The 24,177-nt window shown below is 31.9% G+C and overlaps 1 protein-coding gene across 1 annotated transcript; it reads left to right on the top strand.

The window, feature by feature from the left end:
• Positions 1-25: 25 nt before the first annotated feature.
• On the top strand, positions 26-23,368 carry LOC130662611 (glomulin-like). The gene is made up of 19 exons (XM_057461507.1): positions 26-142; positions 8,142-8,237; positions 10,032-10,145; positions 12,475-12,574; positions 12,660-12,963; positions 16,320-16,395; positions 16,631-16,685; positions 16,775-16,868; positions 17,502-17,555; positions 17,632-17,662; positions 18,282-18,365; positions 18,454-18,495; positions 19,223-19,296; positions 20,604-20,688; positions 21,037-21,134; positions 21,587-21,650; positions 21,836-21,959; positions 22,033-22,100; positions 23,032-23,368. The coding sequence occupies exons 2-19, from the start codon at positions 8,142-8,144 to the stop codon at positions 23,155-23,157; spliced, it is 1,689 nt and encodes a 562-aa protein (XP_057317490.1). The 5' UTR covers positions 26-142; the 3' UTR covers positions 23,158-23,368.
• The last annotated feature ends 809 nt before the right edge of the window (positions 23,369-24,177 follow it).

Genomic DNA, 24,177 nt, shown 5'->3' with positions numbered 1-24,177 from the left:
CGGCTGCTAAGATTCATGTTAATTTTACACGAACCCAGGCGCAATTTCAACGAAATTGCGAAAACGAAAGAACATTTGCACGAGAGCCAGGCAGCTACGTAAACAAGTAACAAATAATCAACTGTTTTGTGGAATTCAGAAAGTATAATTTTATTTTATTTTGTTTTTTAGTGAATTTGATCTTTTTTAGAAATAATAAAAAACATAACGATACGTCATTCTTTAGCTAGCTAAATATGTGAATGGCCTTTAGAGCCTCTCTCAGCCTCAATGTATGCTTAAAAATTGTTTATTAACGGACTAAAAAACATTACTTTGGATTCTGAGGCCATTGAAGATTATGAGATGAATTATTAAACTGTCCAAAGGGTCACTTTTGGTCCTAATGTGACAAATATGTAAATAAGCGACTTTTTTAGAGCAGAGCCATAATGTCAGCTCAAACTTGTAAAATTGTGGAAGCCATTTTAATTTTGTCCGTGGTTTGACAGTAGTGAAACCAGCCGTGTGCTATATAGTAATATAAAACTTAGTACTTTATGCTGTGTGTAATATGAGACAGTCAGGGAAAACTAATAATAAGCCTTTGAGAGTATAGCTATTCTGTTTAGGAATTACGAGAAAGCAGTCGAGAAAGCATTACGAGAAAATGTTCTGTTGAAGCCTGAAAAACCCTGCATTTTGTTATAAAATATAACAATTGAAAGTACTATTTTTAATCATGGTAAAAAGTATCAAAACCAGTTGGTGTCCGTTCATTTCTATAATATATGTACAGACTTTAATACCTTTCATCATCCTTAGCACTTTTCAATAATAGCTTGCATCTTAAATGAAAGAACAAAAGGCTTCTTATTGTTATGGTTTGTGCTTGATGATTATAATAGAATACAATTAAGTTTATGTGTAAACAAAAGATATGCGAAGGATCTTTTAATATATTGATAGATAGATGGAAGTGCATATTTTACTACATGGCTAGCCTCACTAATATCGAGGGATATAACCTGTCTATTATTTCCAGGAGGAGCCATGGCTTAGATGGAGAGTCCTAGAGTATTTAATGCTCATTTTGAGCTACGCAGACACAATTAGGGCCCGCGCTCTACTAGACAACTCCCAGAAACATCCAACGGTCCACACATGGAGCCATCTCCCCATTTTCCCTCACCGCTTGGGTTAACCCGGGGGCCTGGTGACATTCACTTGCCCATGTTAAATCGCTGCCAAGAGGAATCGAACCCCAGTCTCCCACACAGTGTACGAGAGCTACAGTCCTGATTGTGAGTAACTATACACGAGTATACGAGTACAGGTACATTTAATGCCAAGTAAAGACGAGTACGAGTAATCGGCGAGTATACTACTCCATACCCTCGAGTATAGCCTCTTGCGCATGCGAGTACATTAAGTGAATGATTTGTGAGTACGTGTGTGAATATAAGATAAACGGGAATTCGTTGTAGCATAATTTTTATCGATAGCTCACATTCAGGCCTCGTCAGGAAGAAAATTGCTGGTGTGCAAGCTTCGCACGCCATGATACTTTTCAATCATTTTGAGGCATGCAATGTTCGCACGGCATAATTTTTAATGGCGTGCGATGGCGTGGGCTCATATTGTTCCATTTTTTTCTCAAGTCATCATAGAACTCGCATACAGCAACGCTAATTTTGCCATGTTTTAAAGCAGGTAATTTGTTGCGAAGAAACTGAAATGTGCGATGTGTTCATTTTTCATTATTTTTTTTAAAAAAATTGTATGTTAAATATAGACTATGGTAAAATAGTAATAGCAAAAAATACTAGACGCCAACTTTGTATTCGTAAAAGTAGTTACGTGGTTAAACAAAAGACTAAAATTTTTATGACGATTTATAAATTTTCGTCGTAACACCCTCCTCTGTTATAAATAACTTCCAAAACAACATCAATACATTCTGTATAATTTTCAAAACAACACAAGAAAAAGTCTTTCTGCATGTGGCAATTGATCACCATAACTATAATTAGATATCATGCTGACTCTCTGCTTGCGAAAGAACATGCTGGAAGTGATTTCATATAACGAAAGTATATAGCGAAAGCATATAAAGAATAGACAGAAAAGTTGAACTTTAAAATTTATTTTTTGATTTTTTTTAATTTAAAAAGAGAAACTAAATTAAAAAAGATTAAATGTTTTTCTTTAATATAACTCGCGGGTAACATGATATATTTTTTACAGATTTACTCGTGAGTAGTTTAATTATTGCATACTTGCGTTATTAAAAAGATTACATTTTTGTACTTTTATTGTACTTGCATTGTACTCGCACTCTAAATTATTTTACTTGCATTTATTTGTACTCGTATTCTCAAAGATGTGTAGCTTTACTCGCAAGTGACCTTAAAAAATAAATAATTTACAACTTATTCGTCGTCAGAAAAAAAATTATTCCAGACACCTTTATTGGACTGAATATTATTTATTTTTGTGTGCGACTAGCCCCCCCTGAGGTATTTAGTGTTATTTTTTGGTTTGCGAAGATCACACGGGAACATTCAAACATGGAGTGTACCTTTGTCTGCTACCACATTGTGAAAACTTTTACTTCATATTCGCGTCATAAGAAATAACATTTTATTTTACATAATTTTTTTATGTTGCAACAAATTCTCTATAGTTTACGTAAAAATGTATGCGTTGCTGTAATGGCTCTTTATAACTTTGAATTTATATAGTTAATTTCTCACCGACGAGGAAACCCTTTGCTATTTACATCTGTTATCTAAATGCTTTTTTCTCCTAAATGTTTTGTTGCTACATTCAAACATTATTCCTTTTTCTTCGCAAGCATGAATTAAACAATGAACTCTGGAGACTAAATTAAGCCAATCACATTTAATTTTATTGTTTTGTAAGTAATCAAAAGTAAAAACGTGCGTAGCAGGGAAATCTTGGATCCAGTGAGAATGATGTGCACCCGAATTTTAAGTGAGTTTCTAATTACTTCAAAATGGGTTGTCATAAATTATAAGTAGCTTTTAAGTCTATCGTGTAGTTATCAGCATTTCAGCATTTTAAAAGTTTAAAGGAGCATTTCAGCACTAAATTTTGTTTCTATGAAGCTTTATGCTCTTATATGAAAAATATTATACTAAAAAATAACTTAGTTAAAATGCATAGAAATGAACAAAATAATGAATTATTACAGATCGTCTGTAACAAAGATGTACGGAAGATTCTTTCTCATGTTTTTTTTTAATTTTATTATCCATTTTCATCTTACCAATCATAGTGTGCATGATAAAATAAGCGGCAGTAATGCGGAGGACAAAGCTTCACGTGTCTTATTAATTGTATTTTTAATTTTTTTCACATATTTTGTGGGTACCTGTTGTTTGAAAGTAGCGAATATAAAAAAGAAAAGAAAGAATGAATATCATTTAAACTATCATGCCATACCGAATGAACCTACAGCACTACTGACCATGGAGAAATTAAATTGTCCTGCAAAGTTCTAGAGTTTTTTAAAAAAAATCAAAGATGTCCTAGAATTGTCCTTGAAAGTAATCATGTTAGAAAAATGCAATTCCATATTAAAATCTTTTTACAAACATTGTTACAGAAAGGATTTTCTCAAGTTGCAGTTAAAAGTTAAAACTTTTTAGCTAAAGTTTTCTTAAACTTTTTTATTTTTCATCATTAAGCATCATTTGTTATTTAATTTGTCATTTTTTATTGAATCAAAGTTTTTCTTTTAGTCCTAAATTTTCTCAAGAAATTAACATTCAAATTTCGTCAATGTTTTTTATGTGCATGTGCCTAAAAATGAAGTTTGCATTATATATAATATAGTCACCTACTGCAACATTTTGTTTGCATAATAATCTTTTAAACCAATCTAAATGATTGAAAACTACTTATTGCTTTAGACCTATCATTTACTAAACGAACATAAGGTATACTTTTTAATAAGTTTAATGAATAAAGTTCCACGAATTTTAATACCTGTGAAAACTAATCCTCATAATGATGAGAAAAATATTTCATTGGATTTTCAGGAAAAGCACTAGTGAGAAACTACAAGTTCATCACATAAAGAAATTTCATAGATTTAGGTGAGGTAAAGTTAGACCAGCTATAAAATTCACTTTAATAAGAATATCTTAAATTTACAAAACGCAATATTGCATTGCCGATTACATACATTATTTTTAAACAATCTGTTTTTGTGTAACTGTAACTTTCAGCAATAATCCGGAGGGTTCGCATGACAAACTTTTTTTGGAATAGTAATGACCTTTTGTGCATTAAAACGCCATCTTAGTTGCTTTGAAAACTACCGAAACAGGATTGGAATAATGCAAAAAAGTCACCATAGTTCGCTTGAAAACCATAGTTGGCAGAGGGGTAAAAACCCACCTATTTTTAAAACATGTCCTATTATTAGGAACCCCACCTTTATGTTATTTATTAATAGCCCCCCTCCCTATTATTTTGAGGTCAAACTATATTATATGTAACACTAACACAGGATTCGAATAAGTAAAGTCGGTTCGCAAAAATTTTGGCAATCTGTAACGAAGTAAACCACCATATAGATGTGGCTTGGGAACACTTTAGATCCATTACCATTTTTCTATCGCTGTTTTTCTTTCTTAAATTTTTTAAATGCGACCTAAAAAGGGATTTTTATTGCCGCTTTTCATTCTTAAAGTTTTAAAAAGCGATCTAAAAAAGCTTTTCTATCGCCATTCTTCGTTCTTCAACTTTCAAAATGCGATCTACAAAAGCATTTCTAATCGCCACTTAAAAATATTCGATTCACAATTTTATCATTTTCTTTGCAAAGTGATTCGCAAAAATGGCATTTCGAATCGCAAATTGCAAATTGCGAACTGCTAATTCGAACCCTGTAACACCTTATTAATTTGAACTTGTATTCAAAGACATCAGAAAGCACTTTTTGATATTATTGTTAAAAAATAATGGAACCTGCCCCAAAGCGATGTTAAATAGTTGAACAAATTCATAGTGAGAAAAAGTTAAAGTAAATTAAATTGTGCTTTTGCTAATTCCATTTGTCTGATTGTCTTACCAAGAAATGTGACTAAAAATACCTAGTATTTTTGGAACTTTCAGCAAGATCACTAATGCATAAAATCTCTCTAGTTTTACAAATTTTTAAAAATTGCCACTAGATAAATTTATTGAATCTTTTTACCATTTTTAACTTATAATGATTTTTTCTAATAGGTTTTGATAAACAGAAATATAAATTTAGATATATTATTGAATAAACAGAAGTAACTTATTAAATGAAAGAAGCAGAAAGTGGCTGCAAACTAAAACAGTACAAAAAATGAGCAATTTCTGTTGTAAGGCTAAATTAACCTTATTCATGCCGTTTTGGAGGCCAAACCAGGGATACTTTTGTTAATAAACTTAGAACCATAAATGCATTATGCTCAAAATCTTGGGAGCTGTGTTTTTATCATTTTGGATATCATTTTGAAATATGAAAAAACAAAATTCCAAAATTGCGGAGCAGGTGATGTGCTTGTCCTATGTGAAAGACATTTCTATTGTTTTTTAACAATTTGATGTATAAATTATATATATAATGTACTGAAATTGTTAACTTAATATACTTCACAGAGCTAGAGAAATTCGCCCTCCCACTCCATTATGACCTTGGGCGTTGTTTTATTTTGTTTAGACACGACCTATTCCCCTTTTTTTTATTTTTTTAAACCCTTGATATTTATATAACAGCTATAGATATGCAAAAGCCAACACAAATCTATTATAAAATAAAAAAACAAGCAATGTATTCAATAGTAATATGATTTCAAATAATAAAATTTTGTTACTTTGGCACCTCAAAAAGCCTTGAATTAGCCACAAACAGGTAAAATGCTAATTTAATTAGAATAAAACATGATTTTTTATCAATATTTAGAAAATTAAAAAAAGGAACGGTATCATCAAAAAATATTGCTAAGTCTTGTCATTTAAAGCATGATTTTTAATTGTCATGTAACAGACTTCATTCGTACCAAGTATTATGACTTCAATCCAATACAAGAAAATTAATTACGGTAGGGCATTTTCGCCCTTCCCCTTCCCTGCCCCGGCACACTATACTCACAACCTATACCTTGCATGAATAGGGTTAAATGATCTGTCTTACTTGTGCTAGGTAGTTTAAGAAACAATAATTTACTCTAGAACATAAAGCAGCCCCACCCTTCTTACGACAGCCCCCTACTTTACTCAACTCAACCTTGTTTACTGAGAAATTGGAAATTCTTGCCTCTCTTTTTTATCCAACCAGGTGAATTGGGGGAACATCACTAAATTCTAATTAAGTAATTCTTAATCTCCTGGGATCACTTGATCAAGCTTATTATTGCCATGTCAAGTTAGCCCATGTTCCTGTTACTTGATTAGGGTAAAGTGTGGTAATGCCAGGAATTTCAACCTAGTTATCGAAAAGTTATAAATTGAGTCAATAATCAAACTTTTGGACTACTTGTGGAACAAACAATTATATTATACTTGTGAAAGTGCCGAAAACAATATTTATATATAATTTAAATTACAGAAAGTTAAATGGCAGCTAATAATGTCAACTCTATCAATGAATTATTGAAATCATTAAGTAAAATAATATTCTGTTATTGTCAAAGATTTTTTTATGATTTACTCATTTTATTTTTCACCAAAAGACGACCATGCCAAATAATGGCTTTAAACCTGACAGTTGTAAGACCATTATTTTTAAAATACCAGTGATTATACTCTACATAAGAAGCATAATGATCACGCACCTCAGGAATAATAATGATTTTTGTTCTATTTTGAAGTAATTATAACCAACGAAAGCTTATTTAAAACCAATATGTACATTCTAGTCACTCCACTGATCATCAACCAAGCCCTTTCAGAGTTGGAAACCACAGATTACAGGTGATACCTAGCCATGTGATCCTTCACTGATATGGAGGCGAACATGGATAAGATATGGAGGAAACAAGTGTGCATAATTGCACTTACAAATGGAACAGGCAATATATTTTTGGCATTATTCCATTTGAATTTATTGTTAATTTTAAAACTAAAATTATGTTCCTTTGTTAATCTAAATGAAAAAACGAATTACTAAAAAAAAAATTATAGAGTACCAAGTTCGAAAAAATCAAAATTTCTCAGCTAGCGAAACCTTTTGTGGAACTGGGGGAGCAGTTAATGGCTTGGTTATTATCCCATTCCTCAGGGAGCGTCTTTGCATGACTACAAGCAATCGCTCCCCCTTATTGGTTAAGCCTGAGATATGATTTAAAATAAATTTTGCATACTTAATTTGAATTTAATCAGAATAATATATTACTTGAAGTAGCCAGCTTTTTATAAATGAACTATTGTTAAAATCGCCACATAATATTCTCTTTATTCCAACAAATTTTAATTTTTTTTGTTCAAGCAAAGACATATTGTTATATTATTATACATCCGATTTCTTTCAGAAAAGAAGTCTACATCTATTTTAAAATAAGGATATTTAAATAAAATCAGTTGTATATAGTTATAGCCAATGTTATAACTTTGCAAAGTAATCCTAATGTGATTTAGACCAATTAACATTGGTAATCCGAACGCTGTACAGTAACAGTGTTTAAATTAAGTAAAAACGAAACAAGAATATTTTCAAATTTCCTGCAACATGTTTACTTGTGAAATGTACACAGTGTGACATCACAAATCAACAAAACAAAGTTGGCGTTTGTTCGATAATGGTGGCAACCATTTTTGTGGGACAAAATTCAGACAGAAAAAAATCGTAATCAAGAAAAGAGTAAGATCCAGGTTTAGTGCAGGCAAGTGAGATTAATCTCATTTGCAGCATAGATAGGTTTCTAGCTCGAAACTTCCTCGAGATAGGTTTCTAGCTCGAAACTACCTCTGTCCAGTAAAGATCTGGCACAGCCAGATCTTTACTGGACAAGGCAAGCCTAATGTATAGTTAAAGGGGCTGTACTTCATTTTCAATAACAGTTTGGCTGCATTTATTTACCATTTAGCATTTTTGGATTTGGACTTTAATGTGAATAATTTATTTTTCCAATATTTGTGTAGAAAAATGATAATTTTAGATGGAAGATTGTGAATTTTTGGTTCAGTGCAAAGTTTTGGTTGAAGAAAGAAAAGTTGATGATTTGCTGTTGATACTAAAGAATAGTGATAACAATGTGAGTTTTTTTTAATTAGTATGTATTTCAATGAAAATATTTCCTATAAGCTGATTATTTTTTTATCATATCATCTGGAACTTTTATTCATTGTTTTTTTTCCAATATTCACAAATAACAAAATTATTGGTTACATGGCTGGTAAAATGGTACAAATGTATGCTTGGTACAAATCTTCTGTATGTCACACTCTAAGCACTTAGTACTGGTAAAATGTTTGTTACACACCAGCTACACCATTTACTGTGTGTACATTTATGTACAATGTGTTCTCTGCACTTTCAGTTATAATAAAAACATAGCTATTCCCTGTAATTGCTGAGACAATTTCTATGAAATTAATTATCATAGTTCCATAATTAATCATGGGAAATGAATAGCTGTGCATCACCTATGGCTACAGTAAAAAATTTATGACTAGATAGACAAGCTCTTTCAAAAAGTATGTATTTTGACATGGCCACATATAACTATTTTTACATGTTCAAATGGCATAAATTTGACCATGTAACATAAAATACAATAAAGTTTGTATTTTCAAGGTAGAACACCTTCTATTTCTATGCAGAATATGATCATATAAATCTATTGTCTTCTATTGCAATTGAAATTATAACCAATCATAATGCTTTTTTAATTGGGTTAAAATACAGTAAATCCTCTAATAAATCCCCAGGGAGTATATTTAGTTTTTCAAATTTTGAGGAGATCTATTTAGAAATTTCAGTTTTGTATTCATACAAGGTTGTTTAGTATAAAAAAATTCTCTTTAAATAATGTCATAAACTCGTCTTGTGCATCTTAATCCAGAAAGTTTAAAGGCAGTATTTGCCTTTTCAACATCTGATTCTGTTGTTTTTCTTCTTTGATGACTCTTTAAAGGATCAACTAACTGCACATGCAGGAAACCAAAATTCGCGTTCGAATCTAAGGTTTGCATTGTTTAAATATTTTGCAAATTCAAATGTTCGAAAATGGAACAAAATTAACAAGAATACTTCACCTTTTATTAGATCAGATTGATTTGTTTTGTTGCTCCCAAAAAATTGACTGTTTTTCTAAAACCCAAAGGGTTTTTTCACAGGTGAAGAAACAAAAAAAAGTATAAAACCTTATAACTTCATCATAAATTACAAAGATATATAGGAAGTTTCCACACTAAAAAATTAACTGCTTGAACAATTTGAGTGAGAACAACTGAAGGCATTAGTTTTTATTCAAAAAATGTGTCTTCTAATATTTCTCTATTAAACGTTACTCCTAATAGGGCATCTATATTATTATTTTATATATACTATATTTTGGTTTTTAGGGTGGGGTCTTTAATAGAGGAGCATTTAGAAGAAGGGTCTGTTATTAGAGTTTTTTACAGTATGTAAACAAGACATACACAAAAAAAGGTTTATAAAGCTGGGAGGAAAACTGAATTCACAGGGAAATTTATTGATGCTTAGAAGAAGGAAAAGTGTTTGGAATATATTTAGTTAACATTGCACTTTAAATTGATATCATAAGACTTCTATGTGAAAGAAAATGGATTTCAATTTCTGGGTTAATTTTGGCAGGTATGACATCTCTACTGTGTAATGACTTGTTTTCTTCACCTTTAACAAGGCCAAGTAGTTTCTCGAAATTTCTTGCACAAAGGAAAGGGAAAGTGATAAGAAGAAATTAAAAGTGCGAAGAGCAAATGGTTTACATGATCATATGTCATATAAAATTTAATTTTTTGAGACAGCTTAAGAGTTCTTTTCACCCTGCTAGCCTACGTACAATCTTTAATTGTTTTTCCAGGAGCGTATTTCATATTGTGGATGGGAACTTGTTGGCATTTTTTTTCAACATCTAAACCAATTTAGTGAAGAGGAAGTAACTGCCATCAAGTCATGCTTAAATGTCTTATTGGAGGTAAGTGTATGCAGTTTATTTATGTCAGTGAATCACCCATGAAAGTGTGTTATGTGAATGTTTTTCTATCTGAAGCACTAATTTCTTAGTGGATAAATTTTATGGTCTACTGTGTTAGGGCATGATAGCTCTATATTTTTTATCTTGGTCAAAGTTGCTTATTTCTGAAGCATTTCTGAAACATTTTCTTCACCCTCAAATACCCTGGATACGGTTTTCTATCTGTGTAGCGGTAGTCATTTTGAAGGTGCCCTTATAACCTGTTATCATCTTGCATCAGGTCATTAAGGGTGCTGTGTATTTGAAAAATACTGTTTTCTATTACTTTTTTATTTTTTCTACCATAAATTTATTATGGTAAACTTTTCAGTGTATTGACATAACTAGCAGTTTATGGGCAGTGTGAGTAAGCAGTTAAAAAAAAATGGCAGCACATGGTGCCAATTATGTTCAGCATACATGGTAGTCTGTGTTTTTTTCCAATTAAACCAAAAAACAGCTTACAGTCACATTTTTTGTGGAATGAAAAATTTTGAGTATATGATAAAAACAAATATTGTCAAATCATTATAACAGATTATTGCATGTATCACATGATTGATAGGCTGAGTGTTTTAGTATTTAACGATGATTTATTCTATTTAATGACGACACCCTATGAAAGGTTGCATTAAATTAAGTGGTGGTTTGTAATGTCAAATATTAACCCTATTTGAATCATGTTGTAAGATATGAAAATTTTCCGTGTCAAGCTAATTAACTTTTGGTTAAGATAATGACAAGCTTATTTGGTTTAAAATTTTCTTAGCATAGGCACAGGCTTTGAAGAAATCACTTTGCTAAAAAAAATTATATCTAATTCTCTGTTATTCGGTCAAAATCTTTTATTTTTTCTTGTAAAAGGCTTATGCCCTTCCCTAATGTGCCCAAACTTTTTTTATGCAGATTTCTTTACATTGTTCTAAAAGCACCCCATAAAATCGTTCAAGCCTAATCTTCTTTGTACTGAAGTTATTGTATTTTTGAACTAGTATAGTTTAGTAAGTAACTGAAATTAATCGCAAAGAAAATTTATTCAAATTATAGAAAAATTTCACATACTTTGCATTTGTCGCATCCTACCAGATCAGTAAAATAACGCTGATTGCTATTCCCAAAAAAGTTTTAATAGGTCAACTATTTCATGTACATTGTTATTCACATAGACAAAAAACACAAATCTTTATAATATTTCTGATTTGTGGATCATTGGATTGTAAAATAGTTTGTTTGTATAAAGTTATATTTTAGTGGCCATTTGTTACTCGAAAGTAACGAAGATTAAAAACAGAAGTGTATTTTTATCGAGAACACTTAATTAACATTTTCTTAATATTTTTAACTGCAATTAATGAGTAGCACTGGTTATAAAATACATGTCATTTCAATGTGCCATTTCAATGTTCTGAATATGATTTAAAGGATACAAATACATTATAGAAGAAAAAGTAATGTCAATCTGGTAGCATAGGAAGAAGGTCACGTTTATATTCAGCAGCAATACACATTAGTTTCCTAAAAACTAATGTCAAAAAAAAGGTAATGAAATGGGTGAGTTTAACGTCAAAGAATGATAAAGAACTCCTGTTTTCAATCGGAGATATTTGCTTATCTTAGATTAGGTTACCCATATTTTCATACATATGTTTTAGCGAAATCCACAAGTATGGAATAATTTCTGACTTTAAATTATAGAGCTGAAATTTTTGTTTAAAAAGTCTCTTTAAATTGTTTAAATTTTTTTTCTATTATTATGCAACACTAATTTTTTAAGCAGGTTTGCAATCACATTTTGTAAGTAAAACCTTTTTATAGGGTCTTTTCAAACCAATGTGGCAATGTGATCCTGAGTGACTTCAAAACTTTAAGAGACCTGGGCCGAGCAACAAGTGTCATTTTGACAAAAAAAAAATTATAATAAGCAGTTCACCTTTACAATATCTAAAAAATGTTATTTTGCTGTAAGAAATGGTAACTTTTGGAGTTAAACAGACAAAATGAATGGTACTCAAAGTGTGCAAGAATATGCAAACAATACTTCAATGGTGCTAAGTCACAGAGCACAAAAGATTGATGTTGGTCAGATATTAAAACCAGAACACAGTTGTTATGTAAATTGAAATCATTGTTATTTAAATTAGCTAGGAGTAATTAGATTAAAAAAGACTTACAATCAAATAAATATTTGCTTGTAAGTCTGCCAGTGCTTTGAAATGAGGCATGATTACTAAAAGGAAATTAGGAGTCAGCCTATTTATACCTTAACTGTCTTGTTTACATTGATTTTTAGGTTTGCAGTTCTAAAGAAATGATACTAGCATTAGTAGAACAGATCTCCTCCTTAACCTCCTTCAAAGACGTTGTTATTCTTGTTGATGCGTGTTCTCAAAGTAAGAATAACTTGTAATGTTTGCTGAAAAGTGTTGTAATATTGGAATACTATGAAGTCGTACTGTAATAAATTTAATATTGTAGCTCTTTTGAAGTTGAAAAGCAAACAGTCCATTCATCTTGAAGATGTGACAAAGGAAATAACCAAATATATGGAAAATGCTTTGTCAGATAAAGACAGTGTGGAAGCAGAAGAAGAGTATGAGCATAGTGACACAAAAGATGAACTTGAAACAATGTATGATTGCATATGCAAGTTTACATCAACCATGGTGGCAAAAGTTCAAAGAAGGAAGTGTGTGAACGTGGATGATCTATATAGCGAAACAACATCAAATGATTGGTGTGAATATGAAATCACACAAAGTAGAAATATTTTGTTTCAGTTGTAAGTAAACCCAGTTAATTTTACATCAACTTATTTGAGCTCTTCAATGCTTCTTTGATATGCTTAAGGCAATTTTCTTATTTATCATATTTTATAATAGCATTAAAATCCCTCTAAGGCTGGCAAAATTCTGCTGATTTCTTGTATCTTGTGTCCTAATAAGTGTGTCGCAAATCTTTGCATATCCAGTAAACTCTGCACCAAGGATATTAATAAAGGGCACCGCTTTTAATAGGAATTAAATAGGATTTCAATGGTTGCTTTATGGGTTGTATCTCCTTTTGTTGCCTGACTGATACAAAAAACCGGTTAGTATGAAAAAACCCGATGATTTAATTGGTTTACGTCTTATTTTAACAGATCTTTGTATGAAGGCATATTAACCGGTTTTGGAAGCCATTACTAAAATGGTAACATAAAAACGTAAACAAATAAAAAACATTTTCATAGCACACAAAAAATATAAAAGTGGCTTCCTTAAAACAACCTTTCGTTTGAGTTCACCAAAACAATGATTTGAGTTTGTTTTGTGTACTTACACAATTTTAAATTAAACGATTTTGAATTCGAGAAGTATCCAAATCGAACATGCATTTTTTCTTCCTTGGTGCCTTGGGAATAGCAACTTAAGTATAGCTTTGTTTGTTTTGTTTACAAAGGAAAATTTATTTGCAGACCAGATACAGTCAGGTAATAAAACTTGGTCAAGGGCACAGACCTCCAAGCTCGATCTGTACTTTTGACCTCGGGCTTTGTATTTTAAAGTACAACATCACAACCGCTCAGTATCTGTTAAGTCTTGTACACCTTAATTAAATAGGTGTACGAATTATGAAAAAAAGAAAAAAGAAAGCTCTCAAATTGCTCTAAAAACTGATTCTTTGTGACTTTATTTCTTTCTTTCTTTTTTTTCCTCTTTTTTATGATAAATAAATATAGAAAACATTTTCAGATGACTTTAAAAATTAGCTTCACCATAATGTACGTAGAAAACTGGATTGCCAAAGAAGTTTTTTTTTAAATCTTGGATTGTCCTTGTTGCAAAGTCCTCGACGGAAGCACTGGTGTCATAATTGTCAAGTTGATATGATGTGATTTGCCTATCTTTCTGCGTTTTAACTTCTTATATTCGCTCTTAAATGCGTAGTTATAGTAACAATATACAACTGGACAGACGATACTATCTAAAAAAGCGACAGTATAAATAATAATTTCTGTTAAACTTTTTGTATTCCCACTGTGTTTTAGACCTGTTCTTGTGTTGATTAATTTATACGTAATGCATGGCACCCACATGACAATATAACTCAGCATGATTTTAAACGTAGTTTTGATGGACTTTTTAATGACTTTGTCTTCCACTTTTTTATTACTTTTAAAGCGATTTACTATTGATTTTAATCGGTTGTCACAAAACTGAGACGGAGCGGACAACTTTCCATTCTCTGTTTCGTTTCTCTGATTAAGTGCACTGACGATTGCCATGATTTTTGGAGAATCTGAAGTACTTGGGAGAGGAGTCATGACATGTTGTGGACTTACTAACAATGTGGAGGGCACCTCAAATGGAGTTGAGATTGTGTTAAGATTGGTTTTTGATTTTATTGAGTCTTGCAATGGATTGACTTTGTATTTTTCTTTCATGGTTTGGAACACCATTGTATAAATAACAATAATCGCTGCAGAAGGCAAAACCATGTTGATGATAATAATGTAGTAACGCCAGGTTGATGTTTCATGGTAAATCAACGCAGTATTCTCATTCGTTAGGAATGGTATAGAACTAGTTATAATAATATACATCCAGACAAAAGTAATCGAAATCGTCATCCGTTTCTTTGTTACTTGGTTCTTATAAGATGCCAGCAGCTTAACAGCCAACAAACGGTCTATAGCGATCGTTAATACATGAATGCAAATGCCACAATTGGCTGTGGTGAAGAGTGCTTGTGATAGCACCGACAGTATGTGGTTAGAAATATGCAACTCTCCTATTTGACATGGGATCACAACACATCCTTGAAACAAATGCAGAGAGAGAAGGCTTATTAATAACACTGATGAAGGATTGCTTCGGAGTTTTGAAGAGGTGGTGGTTATCAGCAAGCATGCTGTGTTTAATATCACTATGGTAACGGATAAAATAATCATGAGGATGCTGAGAATAATATCTCTGTATAAGCCCATGCCAGCATCACGTTCTCACAGTCATTTTTAATAACAGGCGATCAAGTTTGAAGCTGTTCTTTCCTCTTGTGTGACATGTGTTTTTCTTTACTTCAATGTTTTGAAAAACATTGTGCATATAAAATTAAGTTGTCTTCAAAAAATGATCATATTATAAATAGGTTTTTTGGAAATTGAAAAAAGCTTTGCTGCAATGTATAAATAATTAACCTAGTTATATAGTTTCACTTGGGTTTGTTATGGAAAAGTAAAATTTTTCTTAATGAGAAATATCTCCGACAGACACTGTACATCAATATAATGTATTTTTTATTAATTTTTTTTCACGACTTTTTACTTTATTTATTTATAGCATAATAACTTTAGTTTTACTTTTAAATTCGTAATGAATCTGAAAAAGCTTTAAAATGTTGTGCACAACGTCATTCCATTTCAAATTGATTAACAAATCGCCAACAACAAGGTCATTGGGTTAACCGTTCTAATGTTATCCACAAAGATATAGCACGTAGTGGATATTTGTTCCAATTTTCTCCCATGAGTAAGGTTAATAACTATACTTCTTACAGCTTTCCCACAGTTTGTATACCTTTGCCAAACCACTTCGAATAAAATCAGTTCAATAATTACAATATTTGGTTAGGTAATCAAATCACTGAGAATGTATACCAAGAATTATAGATTATACTATACTCTATGTCAGGGGCTGTAAAATTGGCTGTTTAGTGGGACCTTAAAGCTTGGTCCTCAATAACCTAAAAGTTTCGTGAGTATATGTTGTAACTGAGAGACAGTGTACAATTAGTGTTATAGAGATCTCTCTAATTATTGGGGTGGAGGATTAACCTATATATAGTTGGGGTAATTGGATAGTGATTGAAATTGTGATTTTAGATTTCCATTGAACACATTGCCTTTGATTTATTTCTTTATTTTAACTTCTTTGTCAAAGTTGATTTTTTCTCTTGTGTTCCATGTATACTTGTTCCCCCTATAATTTTAAGACTTTTGTTGAAATTGCCCCCCACACCCCCCTCCCCTCACACACACACACACACCCCTTTCTGCAAAAACAGATTACCTAAAGAACAGTTCCATCCAACATGTTAAAAGCTTATGAGCAAACTGGGTTTTTTTCCTTCGAAGAACAGCTAACATATTTTTTGCAGTCTGTTGTGTTTTTTAGGCATCCTAGTGAAGAAGAATATCCTTTTCAGTTTCCATGGTGACTGGAATAAAATAACGGTAACAACACCTTCGTATGGAATACACAGTATTTAAAGTTTAATTTTTTTCTTAAACTCAATCCCTCTAAGGCGTCACTAGTGCAACCTTATATTTGGACCAAATATTTGGAGTGTTAAGTTTAATTGTTAAATTTCAATAATGACTACTTGACTCTTTGATTGGTTGTACATCACTTTCATTGCAATAAGGCAGGAAGAATTCCCAAAGGGGAAAAATAATTGTTTTTTTATAGATGGGTGTCCATGATTTGATGTCGTTTTCTCAACTGCTTGAACATATAGCGAAAGGTAATCTTAATGAGTAACATACACGGTAATAAGATCAAATAAAATTGATAGCGTCTGCATGAAATATGCGTTTGTTGAATTTGTTTTAGAAAATTTGCATCTTGATTCTGTTGGATTTGTGGCATTTCTTCATATCACTTTTGTTCAGTCAATTCAAGTTGATCAATTTCCTGTGGTGTATAGGTTTGTACTGATGCTTCCTTACTTTCTCATAATGAAATATATTCCGAATTATTAATGCGTAAATATCATGTACAGGGTGCTGGTTAAAATATTGAACCCTTAGCATATCCATTCATAGAAAAATACAGTAATATATATATAAAAATAAACTAAATAATTTCGTTAAGTTTTTTCGTGAATTCTTTTGTTCTTTGTTGTCCGTGGTCAAATTTGCCAATCAAGTATTATTATTTGCTTTTTCTGCGTGCTTTTATCATAAGTATTTTCAGGACATTTTTATTTCGCTAGAATATTTGAGGTTTGGCAACTTTGTTTTTGGTGTTTTACCCTGATCTGTACATGCGCATTAAAAAAAGAATATATCCATTCATCGTAGCTCGCCCTGTCCTAGTTTTGTAAGGTCGCTATTGTCTACGTAACACCGGTTCTAATGGCGGTAATTTTTTTTCTATGTCGCGTGAAAAGTCGTTGAGTCGATCGTCATTAGATGTTTGCGTATAAGAATTTCGTGAGCATTTGAAGTAGCGCCTGTCGTCATTAACGCCCTCTCGTTTTAAAGCAGGCCATAAATGACCTAAAATAAAAAAAATTCCGCAAACGGAACAAGTAAAATAGTGAAAATTTCATGTTTAGATGTGACACTCTGTTTCAACTAGCCTCTCGACATATAGCTGAAACTCTTCGAATGTAAGTATGGATGTTTTTTTTTTTTTGAGCAGCAAACTTTACATTGTTATAATGTTTTGATTTGTTTTGTTTTTAGATCTGCAGATGATTCAGTGAGGATGTCTCTGGTGAGTCACTGCTATTAATCTTATGTCACCCCTCCTTAAAACCCCTCAATTCTCCTCAATTTTAAGATGTCTCCACAAAAATCCTCGAATCTCCGCCAAAAGTAGACGTTAACATTTTTTTTCCTCAAATCTCCTGATTACCTGATCTTCTCAGTTTTTATTTCAGAAAACTACTTGTTTTGTTAAATGTTTTTATCCCCATAATGCAACAAAATGCTACCATGGGTACAGAAATAATTTGTTTTTTACTCATGGCGTTACCTTAAAAATTAAATGTTCCTAATATATTTTTAATTTCTTTGGAAAAATTGACCTAATCTCCTTCTTTTTTTATATGAAAATACCGTTTTTTTTTGTTTTTTTTTTAATAAAAGCTCTTATCAAAACTCCTCAAAACCCTTTAAATTTGACTTCACAAAAAGAGTGGCAACCAAATCCTTTCTTCTTACCAATATGAAAAGTAAGTTAACCCAACCAACTCTCTCAAACATTTCATACCTATTTTATAATTTACTCCTTAGTACACTTTTTTCTTTAAGTGTGTTCAAAACACAAACCGGTCACGTAAATTTGAATAGGTGACTCGAATGTTACTAGTAGAAGACTGTTGTATTTTTAGGATTTATTAAATTTTTTATTGAAACCGCTGGAAGATAAAATCTTCTCTCGAGTGGCTGTTGAAACATTTTCAAAAATTGCACTAGTAAGTCGAGTGTTTTATAGCTGTGGAAAAGAAAAACCCTTGGATTGCGTTGCTAAATTAAATTTCATCAACATCTATTTAATTTTAGGGGTTATCAAACGTAATGATATGGTGTCAGCAGGAAAAGCTGGTACGTGTACTTAAATGGGACTGGTTTTTGAGAGTATTACTGTTTACTAAATTTAATTTCGCAGGTCAAAAAATTTATCAGTTATGAGTTTTTCGCGATTGATCGCTTGCAAAAAAAAACTTAACCGGTTACAAATTCTCGTAAGATATTCAAATCTCTATATAATAATAGCCGTATTTCGTCTGCAATATGGCTGCCAAGATCACTTCGTACTAAAAATGCACGAAATGTGTACGATAAACGCGGAATATAAGGGACTGGCGTATCCATAAATTTATATAACCACGGGTTAACGACTTTAGTCTCCTTTATTAATACACGTGTGCTCAAAATGGCTGCGCGCATCTTGATTTCAGGTTCACCGTAGAGTAGATAATTTCCTGACGGGGACCCGCGGATTTTTTACAGGCTAACGGCTACAGTCAAAATAATTGCGCCGGAGCTATATTTCGGACCCCATGCAAAGCATAAAGGTATTTTTTAACCGATATTCATTGACTGAGTTTGGCGTCTATCAAGGAAGGACGTGAGGGTGGTCATTTTTTGTTAAGGAAAGGAAAGCTCCTTGTTTTTACATTATCGATTGTATACCTCTAATGCATTTGCTCGTTACTGTTGTGACATGCTAACAAAGTCAGCGATAAAACTAAACATAAAATAAGTGCGATTAATTGATTACAGTATGATTGATGAAGTGATGAAATATTCTAATGTTTTGATTATTTAGAGACAGAACGCTAAAGAAATTTTCTCTTTATATCTGCTAAAAATACAAACAATAGACAAATATCTGATATTGAGGTAATCATTTTTATTTATTTATTTATTTATTTATTTATTTATTTATTTATTTATTTATTTATTTATTTATTTATTTATTTATTTATTTATTTGATAACTTTTCTTTGTTTCATTTTTATATTTATATGTCTATCTTAGTTGTTATAAAGGCTTACTTTCCGCGAAAAAACAATTTCTTATGAAAGAGTTGTCTAGGAATTTGAAAAATCTTGATTAAGTCTTACGAATTTAAGGCATCATGAGCTAGCTCTAAGTAAGGCGTCATATTCAACATTTTTACCAAGACATAGTTTAGCCAAAAAACAAAAAATCCATGTTTTAAAGGTAGTTTATGACGTCATAATTTCTCATAAATTAGCGGAATTTACATCTATTATCTCGAAAACTACTAAAGAACCGCTTTTTAAATAAAGATTCCTAAATAACTTTCAAAGGTCTTTTATATGAAAGCAACTTTCGCAGGGGGTAATCTGTAAGTCAGCCTGTTTAATTTGACTTTAAATGGGCGTGTTTTTAATTTTAGTCTTTCTCTTGGGGAAAAAATATAACTATTGTCCTCTTTACTTTGCTTTAGCAACATCATATGTGCTCGGCTGCAGGTATATGTTGGCAATAAAAAATAGCAAATAATGATTAGAATGAATAACATTTGTTTAGCTATACTAACTTTTTCATATAAAATCAAATTTCATAAGAACACGAGCGTAACATTTTGTCATAAAATAAGAATAATAACAGCTCCAGGCTCAAATCATTATTTTCTAAGATTAAGAACATCACGAGTTTTTGCTATAAGAACAATACAGGATTTAAATTCTCTTCGTTACAACTCTCTGTCAGCGTTAAGTTATTTGTTTTGTTTTTTTACTTGCGATTGTTTGTTTATTAACCGACAATAACCGACAATAACAATAATGTCTTTGTATTGGTGAGATTGCAACCGTGTTTATAAACACAATTCTTGGGCGTTCTCTAAATAAGAAATTAAACTGAAGTTCGAAGGTTTGAAAAATAAGAACAGCCAGCTTTAAATCAGATTTTACTGCAACGGAAATGCTACGCGAAATAACAGGTGCTTTTTCTAATAATATATACCCTATTAAAGAGAAGCTACTCCGCACATCACTAGCTTCTCTTTAATATGATTACATGGATTTGATTCGCCTGTCTTGATCAGAGGCCATGATCATGGTGAAATATTCTTTGTTGGGAACGAACATACGGATGTTTAATTATAAAAAAATGACCTAAATATATACCCTGTCTTTAATCAAAGAGCTAACCATAAGGCGTGTGTTTATGTTTAGATCTGTGTACGACCAGTCTCAACATGCAGGCTTACGTGGTTATTTGATCAAATTCATCACAACTGCGCTAGTGGAATTTTATGATGTAAGACCGCTTAATGGTTACGAATTCACACGTGTCGTAAGATCTGTGTTGAATTGTACCTGACCAACCTCTTAGTGTGGTATGTTGGTCATGTAAGAATAGTGGGTGGCAAGCAATGCAACACTTTGGGTAACTTATTGAACAGTGCAACTCAAGATAGCCTATTAGCGCGGGTTTGAAATCAGTTAAATAAAAGCATTGCCCATGCACTGTTTTTTCTCTCTCATTTGGTCAGCAATATAATAAAATGGGTTACGGTTTCGCTTACTAAATAGGTTCAAGGTAACCAATTCCACCTTTTTGTGTACAAAACATTGCATTTGCAACTAAATAAATTTCAATGTTTAGATGAACGAGGATGTATACGTGAAGGATGTCTCGACACTTGCACTCTCGTATACAGAGTTGGTGTTAGGTGAAAGTAACATACTGAACGAATCAGACAGGTATTTTCCTCTGTTTTTTTGTGCAATTACGATATATGTTGTGTCGCTTTAATATTTTGTTTATTAGGCATCGTTTACATGAGACCGAATTCGGGCGAAGTTAAATTCCACATTACAATGAAAAGTGCGACTGCGACTTATATATGATGTTTTATCTGGGTTGCATTTCATTTCGGGGTGGTCCATAAAGGATTGAATACCCCGTGGGCAGAAGTGACTCAACATGGTTTGAGTTCACGTCAGATCTTATCTAAACGTCCTATTTCGTGCCTTAAGTTTTATACAGATAAAATTTAACATAGGTGTGAAACCTATCATGAAAATACGGATAGCGATGTACCTAAATATTTCTATTATTGTTGTGCCTCGTAGCGTAATAAATTTTATGTTTCATTTTGAAAAGCGTGCTCTAGTGTTCTTCTGCATAATCCTTCTATTTTCTGTTTTACTAGACTTATGGCTGGCCTAAACTTTGTGCGTTTTTGGTTGTTAAAAGATCCTCGAAACGAAAACAAGGTAGCGATGCATTGGTGCTTGTTTAATGACATGTTTTGTCGTAACTAGCTCTTCGTGTACTTTACGAAAATTTTAACGTCATTCGCGAGAATAAGTACTCGCAGATTACCTTTCTTCTACTCGCATAAATAAACACGCTGAATACGTATGGAAATATTAATAAAGGAATTTTCTTAAACGCATAGACTGGTGTGTGGAACCTGAAAGATTTGTTGAGAAGAAATTTTCAAGTCATCCGAAAGTGCGCTGATGTTTCAAAGCTGGAATTGGAAAGCGCGTTGCAAAATGTTGAAAACACGTCTTGCGAGGGTGACTAACTCTTTTCGTCATATTTTTATGAGTTCCCGCTGAATATAAATGACAATACACGGTTTTTGTTTAGAAATGATTGAAGTTGTCATTCCTGGTGGCGAAGCCGTCAAGAATTTTTCACAGAGTCAAAAATATGACGTAAGAATGATTTTTCATAGTTATTTCTTTTCTTTCGCTCACCTATCTGCCTGTTTGTCCATCTGTGTGTTTTACCACTCACTTTTTCTGTAGGTTTTTTTGTGGATAATTATTGATACGTTCATATATATTGGTTCGTTCGTTGGTTTTTCGTTTATTGTTTTTTTCGTTTATTTTGTTATCGTTCATTCTATTTTGTTATCTATATTATAATACCCGTTATACGTCTGTCCGTCTGTCACGCAAAATGGTACCGAGAGTAGCGACAAGCACGCTATGCGGTTTTAAAAAAACGGGCAAACCTGTGAATTTTCCACGGGCCACCGACTACTAGTTATTTGTTATTTTTGTTTTTGCTCGTTATATATTGTTATCGCTCTTTATAATTTGTTGGCGTTTTCTTATGGCTCGTTATATTTTCTTATCGTTCGTTATATTTTTTTATCGTTCGTTATATTTTTTATCGTTCGTCATATTTCCTTATCGTTCGTTATATTTTTTATCTATCGTCATATTTCCTTATCGTTCGTTATATTTTCTTATCGTTCGTTATATTTTTTCATCGTTCGTCATATTTCCTTATCGTTCGTTATATTTCTTTATCGTTCGTTATGTTTTCTTATCGTTCGTTATGTTTTCTTATCGTTCGTTATATTTTTTATCGTTCGTTATATTTTTTATCGTTCGTCATATTTCCTTATCGTTCGTTATATTTTCTTATCGTTCGTTATATTTTTTTATCGTTCGTCATATTTCCTTATCGTTCGTTATATTTTCTTATCGTTCGTTATGTTTTCTTATCGTTCGTTATGTTTTCTTATCGTTCGTTATATTTTTTATCGTTCGTTATATTTTTTATCGTTCGTTATATTTCCTTATCGTTTGTTATATTTCGTTATCGTTTGTTTATTTTCTTATCGTTCGTTTTTAGGTTATTCAAGCCGCCTCAGTGTGTTTAGATCTAATGCTTAGCATCGTCGCCGTAATAGACAAGACCCTTACCTGGCACTCTTTTCTATCTGAAAAAGACGAATTAGTGACATCAAGTAAGACTTAATTGAAAACTTTAGCTGTCGAGACCACTATCGTGAGAAATGAAAGCCGGCAGAGGAAGTAACGTAATTTACTTTAAAAACATAAGCAGACAGACATTTATTATTAGGACTTTGTTACCAATAATGTTTTATTAGAAATCAGATCAGATCAATAGCTTTGATTTATATTTGTTAGTCATAATGTGACGTAATATATGTTTTTTGTTCACCATATTTTCACGTGTTTTTTTTTTAATTGTTATTAAAAGTAAAGTAACACAAGAAATTTAGGCTCTTTGGAAGTTACATAAAATGGGGCGGAAAGTTCACGTTTTGGTGTTCCCGAAGGTGAAAGTTTGAGAATTTTCTCCTGCGCCTGTGATCCTATCATTTTCGGTCCTCTTACGTCACTATATCTGGCCCCTTCTGGCCTCTCCACCTGTATTATTCCATCGGCGGCCTTGGAATTTAAAGGGCTGAGATTATATGTGGATAAACTCGAAAGAAAAATAATTTTTTTTTAAATTTTAATTTTAAGCCCACACTTGGCGGGTTATTTTTTTATAAGCATTTTAAACTTTGGTTAAAATGAACCAAAAGACATTGATTATGAGTTTGTTTTGTTGTTTTTCCAGACGAGAACTTCTTTCATCTTCCAACAGAATGCTTTTAAAGTTGTTTAGGTTCGAGTTGGTTCATTCTAACGTTTACTTTAAAATATGTAAAGAAAATATTATTAATAAAAAAAATATATCTATGAAAACTGTCTCTATTATTTTGTTCTTTTATAACTCTCCGAATGAAGCAACAGCGAGGTATTCATACATTACACAAAATACATGGACGAAAACATAAAAAAAAACAATCACGTCTTGAGAATTACTTCTTTTATTATTTATATTTCTTTTCAATTAGTGTATTAAAAAAACGTATTTATCTCATTAACTTGGATAGAACATTTAAAAATGTGATAGCGTTAGTTGAGGGATAAATGTTGTTATAGCGTTCATGTATAGCCTGATTCTGGATGAAGTGAGGCGGTG

Source organism: Hydractinia symbiolongicarpus, chromosome 10, assembly GCF_029227915.1.
Source record: "Hydractinia symbiolongicarpus strain clone_291-10 chromosome 10, HSymV2.1, whole genome shotgun sequence".
In the NCBI taxonomy this organism is placed as follows: domain Eukaryota; kingdom Metazoa; phylum Cnidaria; class Hydrozoa; order Anthoathecata; family Hydractiniidae; genus Hydractinia; species Hydractinia symbiolongicarpus.
This window is presented reverse-complemented; position numbering and strand designations above follow the sequence as displayed.